At 45.6% G+C, this 16,225-nt stretch overlaps 1 protein-coding gene across 1 annotated transcript; it reads right to left on the bottom strand.

Annotated features, from left to right (window-relative positions):
* Positions 1 to 3,846: 3,846 nt before the first annotated feature.
* On the bottom strand, positions 3,847 to 15,563 carry LOC130478194 (transmembrane protein 254-like). The gene is made up of 4 exons (XM_056850343.1): positions 15,528 to 15,563; positions 7,061 to 7,164; positions 6,351 to 6,410; positions 3,847 to 3,952 (listed from the first exon to the last, which is right to left on the bottom strand). Exons 1-4 carry the CDS (start codon positions 15,561 to 15,563, stop codon positions 3,847 to 3,849), a joined length of 306 nt encoding a protein of 101 aa, XP_056706321.1.
* Between the last annotated feature and the right edge of the window lie 662 nt (positions 15,564 to 16,225).

Genomic DNA, 16,225 nt, shown 5'->3' with positions numbered 1-16,225 from the left:
ATGAGGATGGCCTCACCAGTTTTAACTGATTTTAAAATGGGGAGAGGGCTTGATCCTGGCTGGGCACGCATAGGGTTGCCAGGTCCCTCTTCACAAACGGCAGGAGATTTTTGGGGCGGAGCCTGAAGAGGGCGGGGTTTGGGGAGGGGAGGGACTTCAGTGCCATAGAGTCCAATTGCCAAAGCGGCCATTTTTCTCCAGGTGATCTGATCTCTATCGGCTGGAGATCAGTTGAATTAGCAGATCTCCTACTACTACATGGCAGTTGGCAACCCTAGGCACGCAGTGCTGCACTCTCAACCCCCCCCCCAAAGCCTTTTCAAGTGCTGAAACGGGGGAGGGGAGGGTGCAGCCATTTAACCACTTGATAAGGAGCAGGGGGGATGGGGTGGAACAAGAGCCCCTCCCCTGGCTGCACTGCAGGCCCAATTGTAGGGTTGCCAACCTCCAGGTAGTAGCTGGAGATCCCTTACTATTACAACTGATCTCCAGCCGATAGAGATCAGTTCACCTGAAGAAAATGGCCGCTTTGACAATTGGACTCTATGGCACTGAAGTCCCTCCCCTTCCCAAACCCCACCCCCCTCAGGCTCTGCCCCAAAAACCTCCCACCGGTGGCTAAGAGGAACCTAGAAACCCTACCCAATTGGAATTGGGGTCTTGCAGCATTTAAAAACCACTTTAAAATGGTGACGATGTTCACTAGCAGGCCCAGCTTGGCCCAAAGACTACAAACCAGGGGTGTGGAACTCAATTGTTACGAGGCCTTATATGACATAAATGCCACCTGGTTGGGCCGGGGCCCTGCCTCGCCAGCCCAGATCGAGAGGTGGGGGGACTGCTTTGGCTGTCTTGCGGGCTGGATAAGAGCTCCCAAGGGGCCGGATCCAGCCCGGGGGCCTTATGTTTGACACCCCTGCTACAAGCTTTTGAGTGTGCAATCCTAGTCACGTCTACTTTGCTGTAGGTCCCAGGAGACATACTGGGGCTTCCTTTTGAGATCTGGGGTTTGCTACTTTATTTTGGTTTTAACCGAAAACATTTTTAACCATTATTGTAACCAAACCAACCTTGAACTGTTGAGGAAAGGTGTGATATAAATGTTTTAATGAATATATAAATACATAACAAACACGGAGGCTCTTGGGCTGTAAGCAAGGATGCTAGCTCCGGGTTGGGAAATAACTGGAAATTTTGGGGGTGGAGCCTTAGGAGGGTGGAGTTTGGGGAGGGGAGGGACTTCAATGTCATAGAGTCCAATGGCCAAAGTGGCCATTTTCTCCAGGGGAACTCATCTCTGTCGCCTGGAGATCAGTTGTAATAGTGGGAGATCTCCAGCTAGTACCTGGAGGTTAGGATTCAAAAACAAAGCACAAGTACAAACAAGCCAAAATAGAGGCAAATAATGAATATCACAATAGAATATGCTGATAATAAATATATTGTGAGGAAAACCTCAGAGGACAACCGCAGTTGGTAAGAACAAGGGGACAAAAGTCCAAAATTTACAGTAAATAGACACGCGAAGTGTTAAGCGATGGAAAAGGCATAAAAACGCTCACAAATCATGAAAGTCCATACATAGAACAAGAAGCACGGGACAAGAATATAGCGCAATGGGCTTCCGGTAAAATTCCCATTTCATAGAGTTTTTTTTCAAGCTTTAAATTCCTCCATGTGCTTGTAGCTTCTGAAAAATAAGATATATAACTAGAAGCCATACATAAACATTATAAAACGATATATATCTTACAGTGCTTTCCATACAGCTATACAAAGTTAAAATAGAAACATACCATTCACAAGTCAAAGGAGTGTACCTTCCAAATATATATGGACGGCTGGATAAGACGTCTAAAGAAAAAAAGCCTTACACCATTTTTAAATCTCACTGAGTTCACAGCTGCCAGTGATTACCGTATACCACCTAAACTGGAATGTCGTATACATGCAAAAAGAGGGGCACCTGATTATTATAAGAAACTAGATAAATCCCTACAGGAATTCAGGCCATGGGGAATTAAAGTATTAAATAGGAAAATGAAACGGGACTCCTGTTGGGACATTATGCGATCTATATTTTGATTCTGAAATGGTTTTCCAAGGTATTGCCATACTACAAAAAATTGTAATTCAAAATATTGATGTCTCATTTCCTTGTAGTGCGCCGTGAGTGGTGCCTCCATGTTGGAATTCCTTATTCGGGATCTGTGTTCTCCGATTCTAAGTTTAATAGCTCTTTTTGTTTTACCTACATAAAGTAGACCACATGAGCAGCGGATTAAATACATTACATATTTACTGTTACAGTTACTGAAATGTTTAAGTTTAAATGTAAAACCAGTTCTTACATCTCGGAAATCCTTGACAGGTAGCGCCTGCACACAGGTGAAACAGTCGCTGCAATGAAAATGGCCGACGGGTTGAGAACTATTGTGTGATAACATGCAATCTGCTCTAATTAATCACTCTCTGATCGAGCAGGTTCTCTTTAATCCAAATCTCGGGGGCAAGGAACAGCCTGGGATGTCTTTAACCAAATGCCAATGTTTTTTTTTATAATGTTTTGTATTTCTCTGGATCTGCTATTAAATTGAAGGGCAGAAGTGAGGGCAGATGTGTTTTTATTTCTATTCCGTTCTGTAAGTAAATCGGACCTGGGTAGAGTATCAGCACGTCTTTTGGAATCAATGATTGATTGTGGAAATCCTCTAGTTAGCAAGGTATTATTTAAAGCGGTAGCTGCAGCTTGATAGTCATGGTCTAAAGTGGCATTACGTTTAATTCGTATAAACTGACCATATGGTAAGTTCTTTTTAAGATGTACCGGGTGGAATGATTGATAGTGCAGAAGCGCACCTCTATCAGATTTTTTATAAGGTTTAACAGCTAACTGATGATCAGAGGTAACAAAGACCGATATGTCTAGAAAATTAACTGTTTACAAATTAGTGGTGCTGGTAAACTTGATATATGTACTCCTCATATTCAGCCATTCAAGAAACTGGAAATTTATGCATGGGCTGAAAATTTATGCATGGGTACCTGGAGGTTGGCAACTCTAGCTGTAAGAGGTGTAATTCTTCAAGCCTGCTCAGGTGCTGATACTGCAGGCCCCAAAGACGCTGCTGTAGAAGGAAACAGGACTGACTAGTCAAATCTTGACCCTACCCTGGAACCTTGCCATGTGATCTTGGGACATTTCTCTCGTGGCCTAACCTACCTTGCTGGGTCGTTGTGAGGATAAAACGGGGAGGGGGGCTGATGTATGCCCCCCTGAGCTCCTTGGAGGAAGGGCAGAATACAGAAATACTAAATAAATAAATGGCACAGCAAGTCAGTATGTGTGTCTGCGTGTGTGTCAGAAATATTAGCCATTAGTCAATCTTCATGTGTCTCTGAAATGGATGTTCTGGTGGTAAGCATTCATTCATGCTCTCCTTCTCCTTTATAGCCACTGGTGGAGGGGGACATTTTGGATTTCTTCCTCTCATCAAATGATAAAAGTCCTTGTTTATCAGGAATAATTCCATAAGCTACTTTCTTCACTTCCCCTAGAGCTGCAATACCAAGAGACACCCCAAGAAGATGGGAAACTCTTCCAAGCATGAGGGTATTTAGCAGTTCCCCCACCCTTGGGCAGAAAACAGTACCCAAAGGCTTGACTGTGTTTTTAGTTCTTCTTCTGGTCAAATCCTTCATTGGTATTTCTTCCTTGACTGGCACATAGGTAATCCAAGCATGTCTTCAGTGTTATCCCCCCCACCCTCACCCCCAGATGGAAAACAATATATATTTTTGGTTTTTCTTTTTCTTCCGGTCGACTCCTTCCATGGTATTTGTTTCCTATGGTGGCTTATAATGCAGCAAGAGGTAAAAGGAAGTTAACCCAAAACAAAACGTTTGAAGGAACCACCAAAACTGGGTTAAAGGATCTGTGATGCCTTTGTCCCTGTAGAGAAGACACAAACGGACCAACTTTCAATTGCTATCCATATTGCACAATTTTAGATGATGGGGGAGAGATGACATGTACAAAGCCCTCAGATCAGCAAAGGAAATGGAGGATTTGAAGTTAACCTATCTGGCAGTTGGGTTGGCAACCTCCAGGTGGTAGCTGGAGATCTCGTGCTATTACAACTGATCTCCAGTCAATAGAGATCAGTTCCCCTGGAGAAAATGGCCACTCTGACCATTGGACTCTATGGCATTGAAGTCCCTCCCTTCTCCAGCCCCAAAATCTCCAGGTATTTTCCCACCTGGAGCTGGCAACCCTACTGGCTGGGTCCCTCAACTGCAATGACCCTGGGGGCACTCGTAGAATCTTGAGAAAGGGCTGAGTGTGCGGCCACAATATGGCTGCCGTGGGATGGGGGCAGTCACAAAGTTTTGGAAGGTTACGTCTAAGCTTCGTCCTCTGAGTACTGTCAGAGTAACAAGTTGCCCATAATAATCTGACAGAGACAGCTGACAGGTAGCTGTCAGATCAGAAGCATCTAGGATGATGCAAGAGGCAGCAATAGCCTTGCAGGTTCTAGGGTGAACTGCAACTAACCGGTTTGAAGCAGTAAGGATGATGTAATACTGAGGCCAGGTCTGCAGGTGGCCTTATTGGTTTCAGGTGCTGAATTGTATATAAGCCTATGTAACTGTAACTCTGTGTTGGGAAGTTTGGTGGAGAGAGTGTACGTGACGGTTTGTCTTTTATCTGTGCACTGTAAATTAAACAACACTGTTTTCTATAAAGCAAGGAGTTCTGGTGGTGTGTCCTGGATAACTGCTAATCCGCCTGCTTCCACGTCAAGGAGCACCTTTATTCCGGAATGGGTGCTCCCTGCAGATACTAAGGTGACACCTTCTAGCCTCTTCTGAAGCACTTCCTCTAATGAGGGAGATCCCGTTCAGGCAGATCACACACTAAAATAAGTTTTGCCACTGGAACAGGGATGTTGCATAGAATCTGTGTGAATCAGGGCCAATGCAATCTATCACTGGTTGGTGTACATACATCTGGAAACATAGATAGTTCTATACCAGATTGCTGAGCGAGCAATTTTCCTTGTGGCAAGGCCCAAGTTTTGGGGTTAGGGTTGCCAACCTCCAGGTAGTAGCTGGAGATCTCCTGCTATTACAACTGATCTTCAGCCAATAGAGATCAGTTTCCCTGGAGAAAATGTCCGCTTTGTCAACTGGACTCCACGGCATTGAAGCCCCTCCCCTCCCCAAACCCCACCTTCCTCAGACTCCACCCCAAAAACCTCCTGCCAGTGGTGAAGAGGGACCTGGCAACCCTGTTTGAGGTTAAGACCTTACATCAGGCCACTGAGGAAGGCTATTCAGGCCAAAACGTGTATTGTCCAGTATTAGTCATTTATATTGAATGTATATCAACTGTGTTTGAGACTTTTGTAACTAATGTTTTTATATGCAGCCTGCATTCCAGGCCTTGTGTTTTGAACAAATTTATAGTGCACACCTTGTGATATAATTATTTTGTTATAGTTTATCGTTCCCAGCTCAGCCTTTGAAGCTCCCCGCATAGAATCTGTGTGGCATGACTGTAACTAGAGGCAGGATGAGCATGGCCCTACCAAACTCCTTGAAGAACTGAAGAACAGCAAGTGAAGTAGCTACAGGGCAGATTCTAAATGGGCCTCTTCCTAATTAGCCTCATTAATTAAATTGCGTCTCCACTGTGAGGGACTGAGTTAACTTGAGGAGTCTGGCCAGGTTTCCTCATCTTGAGAAAGCTGATTCCCTGAAAATCTTGCCAGTCTCCGAGGCTCTACTGGACTCGAATCGAATCTAAGAAGGCGTGATTCGAATCTGAGACTCAAATAGAATCTGAGACTCAGATCGAATCTGAGACGTAAATCGAATCTGGACTAAAATCACATCTGGACTCTAATCAAATCTGGACTCTAATCGAATCAGGACTCGAATAGAATGCCAGAAGGCAGGAATCACCACTGTGGACCTGCCTCTACAATCAGGAAGTGCACCGTAATTCTTACCATCAATCAATTTTAAAAAAATGGTAAGAGAACTCCAAAGTCTATTCTAGGCCAGTATGTTGTAGTGGTTAAGAGCGGCGGACTCTGATCTGGAGAACCAGGTTTGACCCCCCCCCACGCCTCCACATGAGCAGTGGACTCTAATCTGGTGAACCGTGTTGGTTTTCCCGCTCCATAGGAGAGCTCACACCTGGGGAATTGCAATCCAGTGGCATGTTTTTGACCTCATCTGGTGTTTCTGAGACCTTAAAAGGTAAGGAAGGAAGGCAGGCAGGAAGGAAGGAAGGAAGAGAAAAGCAAAGCAAAGCAAAGCAATGAAAAGAAAAGAAAGCTTACCGGCACAGCTTGATACAGTAAAGTGCTTCCACAATATGAATTAACCAGACAATGCCATACCTGGAAATGAGGGAAAAACAGCATTGGTTTTGGACTATGTTGCTTCATATCTGGCCTGAGACATTCCAGTACCTAGGGTTGCCAGGTCCCTCTTCGCTACTCGCGGGAAGTGTTTGGGGCAGAACCTGAGGAGGACGGGGTTTGGGGAGGGGAGGGACTTCAATGCCATAGAGTCCAATTGCCAAAGTGGCCATTTTCTCCAGGGGAACTGATCTCTCTCGGCTGGAGATCATTTGTAATAGTAGATCTCCAGCTAGTACCTGGAAGTTGGCAACCGTACCAGTCCTTGAGATGGAAGTCTAATTGGTGCATCCTCCACAATAATGTAATTGAAATGGGGGAGGGATAATAAAGGGGGGGCTCTCCTGCCCCTCACTGAGACTTTATGCTTTTCCAGTTCATTCCAACTTAAAAAAAAAGTTGTAGAATTTTGCATCAAAAAAAGTTGTGGAATTTTGAATCTATACCCCTCTGTGATCTAAAACACCCAGGTCAAGACCCAAAACTGCATTCTCAAGCATACCCAGTCAAGATCTCGCTCTTTTACCATGCTGTAGACCCCCACCTCTTACAACCCCATTCCCACTCATGGATAATCAGGAAGGGAAAGTCAGCAAGGAAATCTGGCCTCATTTCTGGATTCAGCTTACCCAATATCGATATAAAGTTTGTGCTTCTGCACCATGGAGTTTGTGAAGGTGCCAACTGGTCCCAGGTAGTAGTAGGGAAATGTTGCCGGTGAAAAGACTAACCACTAAGAGAGAAGAAAAGAGGGAGTCATTCATATTCCTGAGCATTGATTAGACATCACCACATCACCTTATTTATTTATTGAGTTTATTTATACCCCGCCTTTCTCCACAGTGGGAACCCAATGTGGCTTATGTAGTTCTGATCTCCTCCATTTTATCCTCACAGCAACCCTGGGAGGAAGGTAAGGTCACCCAGCGAGCTTCCATGTCATGAGTGGGGATTCGAACCCGGGTCTCCCAGATACTAGTCCTACACTCTTAATCACTACACCGCACTGGCTCTCATTTGTCAAACTTGGTCTAGGGAAGTTTTTAAAATCTTCTGTAGGTAATAAATGAATTTAAGGGACTTGAACCACACATGTGCCTTACACAACAGAAGAGAAGAAAGGTTTTCACACCATACGACTCACATTGCTTTGCTAACCGTCATCCTTTTTAGCCTGGTTCTAGAAAGACAATAGGAGCCCCGTGGCGCAGAGTGTTAAGCTGCAGTATTGCAGTCAAAAGCTCTGCTCACGACTTGAGTTCGATCCCAACGGAAGTTGGTTTCAGGCAGCCGGCTCAAGGTTGACTCAGCCTTCCATCCTTCCAAGGTCGGTGAAATGAGTACCCAGCTTGCTGGGGGGTAAAGGGAAGACGACTAGGGAAGGCACTGGCAAACCACCCCACAAACAAAGTCTGCCTTGGAAACATCGGGATGTGATGTCACCCCATGGGTCAAGAATGACCGGGTGCTTGCACAGGGGACCTTTACCTTTTATAGAAAGACAACGTGAAGAACAGGGCCCAAATCAGAAATTGACAGCTGTTTCGGAATCCTGAAATAATTATCACGGGTAAAAGTTTCTAGCCTTCATGACTGGAAAATAGGGTTGCCCGGTCCCTCCTCGCCACCGGTGGGAGGTTTTGGGGGCCGAGCCTGAGGAGGGCGGGGTTTGGGGAGGGGAGGAACTTCAATGCCATAGAGTCCAATTGCCAAAGCGGCCATTTTCTCCAGGGGAACAGAACTCTATTGGCTGGAGATCAGTTGCAACAGCAGGAGATCTCCAGCTAGTACCTGGAGGTTGAACTAAATGAAAGTACGTGCTCATATGCAAACACGTTTTATCAATGTATCCAAAAAACAATGATATCTACTATATAAGGTGAGACAATACCTAAGCTAACTTATCTACTGTGTCTTTGAATACCGAGACAGACCTATCATGCTATCTTTAGTACCATACCTTTAAGGGCTCAATGCTAACAGCTGTCTTGCATGCTGAGAACTCTGAGACTTAGGGGGTTACCGCACTTTGTATTCCCAGCAATGTATTAAGAGTTTGAAAATGTTATAAAAAACATCGCTTTAAAAGGGTTTTTGGATACCATGGCTTATAAATGGTTGGAAGACATCTTCACAACTAAAGAGGCCAAACAAAGTGCGAACAGTATTTTTTATAACATTTTCAAACTCTTAATACATTGCTAGGAATACAAGTGCAGTAACAGCCTTATATTACAGCTTGATGTGTGCAGCAGCTTCATTGCCAAAAGCAAAAGCAGTCCTGAATGACGCGAATAAGCCATTCAGAATTCATTTATAAGAATAGCGAAACACCAGGAAGGTAATTATTAAGTTTTTTATTGCCACTCATTTATAGATGTTAATAACACTTCACAGCAGTTATAATATAAGGTTTATCGAGTCGAATATTGATTGCTCAACAGGTGAAATACGGCTGATGATGCCTCAATTGTTTTGGTGAAAATGCTTACTATCCGGAAGGCATTTATGAGCAAAATTTGGTTTTCTCTGTATAAGAGGCTCCTCACTTCTGTAAATATTGTATATATTGTCTATTTTCAATGTATGTGATTGTAAGACACAGTAGATAAGTTAGCTTAGTCTCACCTTATATAGTATGTATCATTGTTTTTTGGATACATTGATAAAACGTGTTTGCATATGAGCACGTACTTTCATTTAGTTCAACTAACTTTCTAGTACGGTTGATATACTTGTTAGTTCAAGCACCTGGAGGTTGGCAACCCTACTGGAAAATAATGAGAGCATAAGAGTATATACTACACACTGGAACTCAAAGGAATCGCGAGGGATAGCTATTCTAACGGGAGGGGAGTATTTATATTTATACCCTGCTTTTCTCCCCAGTGAAGACCCAAAGAAGCTGAAACAGTTTCCCCTGTTTCCAGCTGTATCCTCACAACAACTGTTAGTCTAGGTAGGTTAGTCTAAAAGTGTGTCACCCGGATCTCTCAGATTTTAGTCTGGGACTCCAACCCCTACACCACACTGGCTGTCAATTGCACTAGTCAGCATTCACTCTAGTTTATTGTTTTAAGCCTCAAAATTTCCAGTTCTTTATTTCTACTTTCTGTAGGTTGTTTATCCTCGGAAGTGGAGGTCAAAACTGCTTTCCCCTCAGCTGCCATTCTGCCTTTTGTCTTCTTTGCAACCATGTCGTCCTCACTTTTACCTGTAGGGTTGCCAGGTCCCTCCTCGCCACCTGAGGAAGGTGGGGTTTGGAGAGGGGAGGGGCCTCAATGCCATAGAGTCCAATGGCCAAAGCGGCCATTTTCTCCAGGGGAACTGATCTCTATCGGCTGGAGATCAGTTGTAATAGCAGGAGATCTCCAGCTAGTACCTGGAGGTTGGTAACTCTTTTTACCTGAGAGATCCCCCCCTTAAAATAATTTTCCAGCACCAAGGAACTCCCCAATAAAAGGTGGTTCTTAATAAAATATCTTAATTTTCTGTCAGGATTTTTTCCTGTCTGAGTCATGTTTATTTCACTTGTTTCAACCCTCGGATTCTCAGCCAGGAGTCCCAGGTTGTTGCTCAGTGTTCAGCCACGTCTGGCGCCAACCTGTTTTGCAAAACTAGGAGAAAGGGCCAATTACTACTCCCTGCGTTTTTCTGGATTCATTTGAATTTCCCGTAATTACAGCTCACCCGGTAGTGCCCACATTCCATCGCCCTTTGGCCCTCTTTATCGATTTTCTTCTCTCTAATTTCAAATATGAATACCTGCCCTTTCCATGTATCAGGCAAGGTATCATGGGCAAAGCCAAAAGCCCTGCTGTCTGTTTCCTCTTCCCTCAGAACACTCCGCTGCCTGACTTCGGTGATTGGCATTCGAGCCACTGCGCACAATGTTTATTTGGTATGTGCCAGAGGAATTAACCCCCCAGACCTAGACTTACTCTAATAATACCGGGGATTTCTTCCCTGCAGCTGCAACACTGCTACAATCAATATTAACAAGTTCTGCAACCTCTTCTGAAATTTCTGCTGGGCGTGGCAATTGCATTGGCAGCCAGTCTCCTCCCGGGTCCAATTCAAGGTGCTGGATTTGACCTTGAAAGCCCTACAGGGCTTGGGACCGGGTATCTGAAGGACCGTCTTCTCCCATATGTTCTTCCCTGGGAATTAAAATCGCGGGGAGAGGCCGGGTGGGGGGGGTGTGCACAAGACGGGGCCTCTTTGGTGGCAACCCCACAATTACGGGACAACCTCCCCAGGGAGGTGGCCTGGCCCCCTCACTTTCAATCTTTAGGAGGTAGCTGAAGATGGTTTTGTTTAGGACTGCAGCCTTATATGGTGATGTTAAATTTTGGTTTTATGTTTTTAATGCTTTTATGTATTGTATTAATATTGTAAGCCAAAGAAAGGCAGCTAATATAAAGGAATGAAAATGAACGAATAAATAAATAAATAATAACTGCTAGGTGGTATAGTAGTTAGAGTCAGACCCAGGTTCGAATCTCCACTCTGCCATGGAAGGTCGCTGGGCGGCCTTGGGCCAGTAACACACTCTAACCCTAACCTACCTCATAAGGATAAAATGGAGGAGAGGTAGGGTTGCCAACCTCCAGGTACTAGCTGGAGATCTCCTACTATTACAACTGATTTCCAGCCAATAGAGCTCAGTCCACCTGGAGAAAAGGGCCACTTTGGTCATTGGACTCTATGGCATTGAAGTCCCTCCCCTCCCCTAGCCCCGCCTTCCTCAGGCTCCACCCCAAAAACCTTCCTCCTGTGATGAAGAGGGACCTGGCAACCCTAAGGAGAGGAGTAAAGCCACTTTGGATTCCCATGGGAGAGAAAGGTGGGGTATAAATGAAGTTTAAAAAATGTATGGGCACAGCTATTTTCCATGATTATACGTAACTAATAAATAAAAGTGGAGCATTCCTCCATGGGTAGTAAGTCTGGTCTTTACGCTACCAAGCCAAATCAGTCAAAACGTTCAACATGATTGGCTACAAGAATCACGTAGAAAATAAAGGAGGAATTGTAGAACTTCCTGGTTTCTGTTTAGCACTTGATGGTGGCACCTGGGCAAGGTGGTTGAGAGAGCGGTCGCCGAGCAGGTTATGAGATTCCTGGATGACACCTGGGCATTGGGCCCATTCCAGTCGGGCTTCCACCCTGGCCATGGGACGGAGACGGCTCTGGTCGCCCTCACAGAAGATCTCCGTCGATAGCTGGATCGAGGTGGGTCAGGGCTGCTGATTCTCTTGGATCTGTCAGCAGCCTTTGACATAGTTGGTCACGATCCCTTAGTGTAACATTATGCTTTCAACTTGATGTTTTGTGGTTTTTATGTGACTTTATGGAGTGTTATCTGCCCTGAGCCAGGCTTGGCTGGGAATTGAGGGCGGGCTACAAATTTGAATAAATAAATAGACTCCGGAAAAGACACTAAGCAAAACTATTTCTTGGAAGACTTCGGTGCCATTTAATTTCCACAGAAAGGACAAGTCACGAAGTTTCTCTGTAAAATGTTTGGTTGGGGTAGTTAGGGTTGCCAACCTCCAGGTACTGTGGTAAACTGAAGTTAGCGTGCTGTAAGATAATTAGCAAACATAAAACAGCAACAACGGCAAGCAACTACAAACAATGCTTATTTATGCTTCACAGAGCAAAACAAGATACAACCAGTATCTAATACACAAATGGACAATGTCCAAAAGTCAATACATGACCACAGAACGAAGACAATATAATCCCAGCGATAGTAGCTAGGAAGTTTTCCTTCTCTCCAAGAGGTAAGGTGATGAAACAATGCACAATGCTACAGAATTCCGATTTTCTTTCTGTTTTGGCTTAAGATGACAGCCTTCCTCAGGGGCCACTATATAAACGAAAAACATGCAGTACAACAGCATAAATAACAATCCGGACAATCTTTGCTAAAGAAAACAAGTTGTAAAGATATTGTTTTCTTTAGCAAAGATTGTCCGGATTGTTATTTATGCTGTTGTACTGCATGTTTTTCGTTTATATAGTGGCCCCTGAGGAAGGCTGTCATCTTAAGCCAAAACAGAAAGAAAATCGGAATTCTGTAGCATTGTGCATTGTTTCATCACCTTACCTCTTGGAGAGAAGGAAAACTTCCTAGCTACTATCGCTGGGATTATATTGTCTTCGTTCTGTGGTCATGTATTGACTTTTGGACATTGTCCATTTGTGTATTAGATACTGGTTGTATCTTGTTTTGCTCTGTGAAGCATAAATAAGCATTGTTTGTAGTTGCTTGCAGTTGTTGCTGTTTTATGTTTGCTAACCTCCAGGTACTGGCTGGAGATTTCCTGCTATTACAACTGATCTCCAGGCTCCAGCTGATAGAGATCAGTTCCCCTGGAGAAAATGGCCACTTTGGCAGGTGGACTCTATGGCAGCAAAGTCCTTCCCCTCCCCAAACCCCTCCCTCCTCAGGCTCCGTCCCAAAAACCTCCCACCAGTGGCAAAGAGGAACCTGGCAACCCTAGGGTTAGCGGCCAGTTGAGCAGTAGATTCAGGATGGACAAATGCTGGATCTGCAGAGGTACTGGTTGGCCAGTGTGTGAGACAAGATGGATCACTGGTCTGATCCAGCAGGGCTGTTCTTATGTTCTTGAACCAACGTCGGTTGGGCAAAGCCAGAGTTTGATCGAGCGTCTGCAGGCCAAATCCCAGTTTCACAAACCAACCATAGTTAAAATAAAGCAAGATTTGGAGTTACGACTCAACTGAGCATCTCTTATAGCTTCAGTATCTTGAGAGGGGAGGGGGGCCTTCATATTTTACCCCAAGGCTAGTCACTTTCTGCCTTGCCTATGTCCCCTTTGGAAACTGAACCCAGGTCACACCAAAGAGGAGGAATTGCGTCACTCTGGGTTAGTGACTTCACAGGCACTAGCCAGCAGGCTAGTGACCTGAATGGCCCAGGCGAGCTCGACCTTGTCAGATTTCAGAAGCTAAGCAGAGTCAGCCCTGGTTAATACTTGGATGGGAGACCACTGAGGAAGTCCAGGGTCGCTACGCAGAGGCAGGTGATGGCAAACCGCCTCTGAGCGTCTCTTGCCTTGAAAACTCAACTGGGCCACCGTATGGGGGCTGCGACTTGACAGCACTTTCCACCACCACAGCCGGCGGTCACCCTTGCCAATCAAAGAATTGATTGAAGGGAAGTTGGATAACACGACTAGAACGTAAAGAGCTGCGGCACTGCAAACCGATGTGCCTAGAAAGACTGACGTTGTTAGGAGAAGCCTGCTTAGTTTTAATACATCGAGAGTTTGCTTTAAGACATTATTTAGCACAAGCATTTAAAACCTCCGTGGCCAGATACCGAAGCCCAGAACCTAGTTTTCCCTTCAGGAACATTATACTTGGCCGAAGGCTCTTTCCTACTAGCTTGTATTTATTTATTATTTGTGCCATTTAATTTTGCCTTTGCCCAGCATCTAATTTAAACTGGACTCTCAACCCATGCAATGTTGGCACAAACATATCAGGCCACAGATCTGCCTCCCAGGAGGATGCTGCGCTGGCAGGTCTGGGGCCAAGGCTCAGGGGAAGAACATCTGCTGGACATGCAGGAGGTCCCAGGTTCAATCCCTGGCATCTCCAGTTTAATGGTTCAGCAAGTTGGATAGGTCTCCGCCTGGGACCCTGGAGAGGGTAGGCAATAAGCAGCCTTGACAGATCAAGGGTCTGCCTCTATGTGCACTCTAACATATTACATGCATGGAGCATGAGTGCATGCATGCGCTGAGCTTGTACTTGGGTAAATTCTTCCTTGCTGACAGCATCGCATTTAAACCAGGGCACATCTTGGTACCCCTACCCTGCCCTGTTCAAAGACTGAATTTCCAGAAACTGTGGGGGGAGGAGGAAGAAGAGGTGGGTGAGGTTTTAATCTGCAGAAAGGCCAAGTCTTGAAATTCATGCTCTGCCATGATCAAAAGGAAACAGGAGGGGAAACTGCCCAGGCTGCAGATAAATAACAGCTTCAAACCTAGGGAGCTGGAGCAGCATTCAAGGGTCTGGACCAGGATCTGGGGGATCCCAGTTCAAATCATGACTCTTGTCATGAAAGTCACTGGTTGCCTCTGAGTCTCTCTCTCTCAGTCTCACCTACCTGGCGGGGTTGTTGTGAAGAAAGGAGCTATGCCACCCTGATCTCTTTGGGAAAAGGGCAGGATAAAAAAGTACTTAATATTAAAAAATAACAGTAATTAATACCATTAATATATTTATTACTATTCATAATTGCTATTATTAATAATAATACTTTCTCAGCGTGGTGCCAGCATGGTGTGGTTAAGAGCAGTGGTTTGGAGCGGTGGACTTGGATCTGGAGAACCAGGTTTGATTCCCCACTCCTCCACATGAGTGGCGGAGGCTAATCTGGGGAACTGGATTGGTTTCCCCACTCCTACACATGAAGCCAGCTGGGTGACCTTGAGCTAGTCGCACACTCTCTCAGCCCCACCTACCTCACAGGGTGTCTGTTGTGGGGAGGGAAGGGGAAGGTGATTGTAAGCCGGTTCGATTCTTCCTTAAGTGGTAGAGAAAGTCAGCATATAAAAACCAACTTCTCCTTCTCCTTCTCCAACTCCATTCTTTTCAGTTTCCACCTCCAAAATCTCCAGGTGTTTTCCCACCTGGAGGTGTCAATCCTAGCCATTACAGCATTCAAAGGATCCTGGATCAAACACCCACTCTGCCATCAAGCTCACTCTCAATCCTCCCTGTCAGTCTTACCTACCTTGCAGGGTTGTTGTGAGCAGATCTATGCCACCCTGTGCTCTTTGGACAAAGGTTAGGATTTTTTTGTTTAAAGCACTCAATGATAATGATAACTCTCTTCCCTTGAAATAAATAGGAATCAAACGTGATTACCCACCAGCAAAAATGACTGTCATGACCCCCAGCCTCAATTGTGTACCGAGGATTGCGATTCCTGGGAACCCTGAGCGTTCAAAACTGGGATTGGCCCCAGGGAAGCAGAGCCCCTGCTCCAACCCCCCCACACACACACTTTTAAAGGCGCCCTGCTCCCCTCCTAGCCCACCGGGTCTCACTCACCCCATGGTACACCAAGCCGAACACGACAGCAGCCATAAAAATCGGGTGGGTGAATCGGAAATAGGTACGGGGGTTTTGTCGGGTCCTCCTCGGTGCCATCTTCACCCTGCTCTGCCACTCACCCGCTGTGGAACTGTGAAGGGCTCGGTCCAACCATCGGCAGGCCATGCTGGCAGCAGTTTGGCTCCGCCCACTGGGGTGGGGGGCGTGGCTCGGGAGAGGAGGGACAGGCGGGGATTCGATGGTTTTTTTGGGGGGGGCGTTTCCAGATTTACCTTTCTGAAACCACCTTAATTTCCCCACCCCTTTTGAACCCATTCTGCTTTGTCTCCCAGGCCATTTACACTGGGGAAGTTTGTTGCTCTCCAGATGCACTGTTTTCTGATCCGAATTCTCAGAACTTCTGCTCGTGGGGGCTTGTCGCCTGGAAGAAATCCCAGGAGGAGTGGAGTAAATCTCTGCTATGAATAAATCCCCAGAGAAACCGCCAGCCCTGTCCAGCCCCAGGTGAGATTCTCTCATTTGTTCTTCTGAGCAGATCGGCGAGGCCGAGAAGCAGAGGGTGGGAGGAGACTGGGCGGCCCGTCTTGGCAAGTCAGAGAAAGGGTGCCTGTACTGGGCTCCCCGAAGAACCGTGGGTGCAAGCTGGATTGCATTTGGGCTGAATAATAATTAAAAGGGGGCGGGGAGTCGGGGAC

The sequence above is a fragment of the Euleptes europaea genome, chromosome 5, assembly GCF_029931775.1.
Source record: "Euleptes europaea isolate rEulEur1 chromosome 5, rEulEur1.hap1, whole genome shotgun sequence".
In the NCBI taxonomy this organism is placed as follows: domain Eukaryota; kingdom Metazoa; phylum Chordata; class Lepidosauria; order Squamata; family Sphaerodactylidae; genus Euleptes; species Euleptes europaea.
This window is presented reverse-complemented; position numbering and strand designations above follow the sequence as displayed.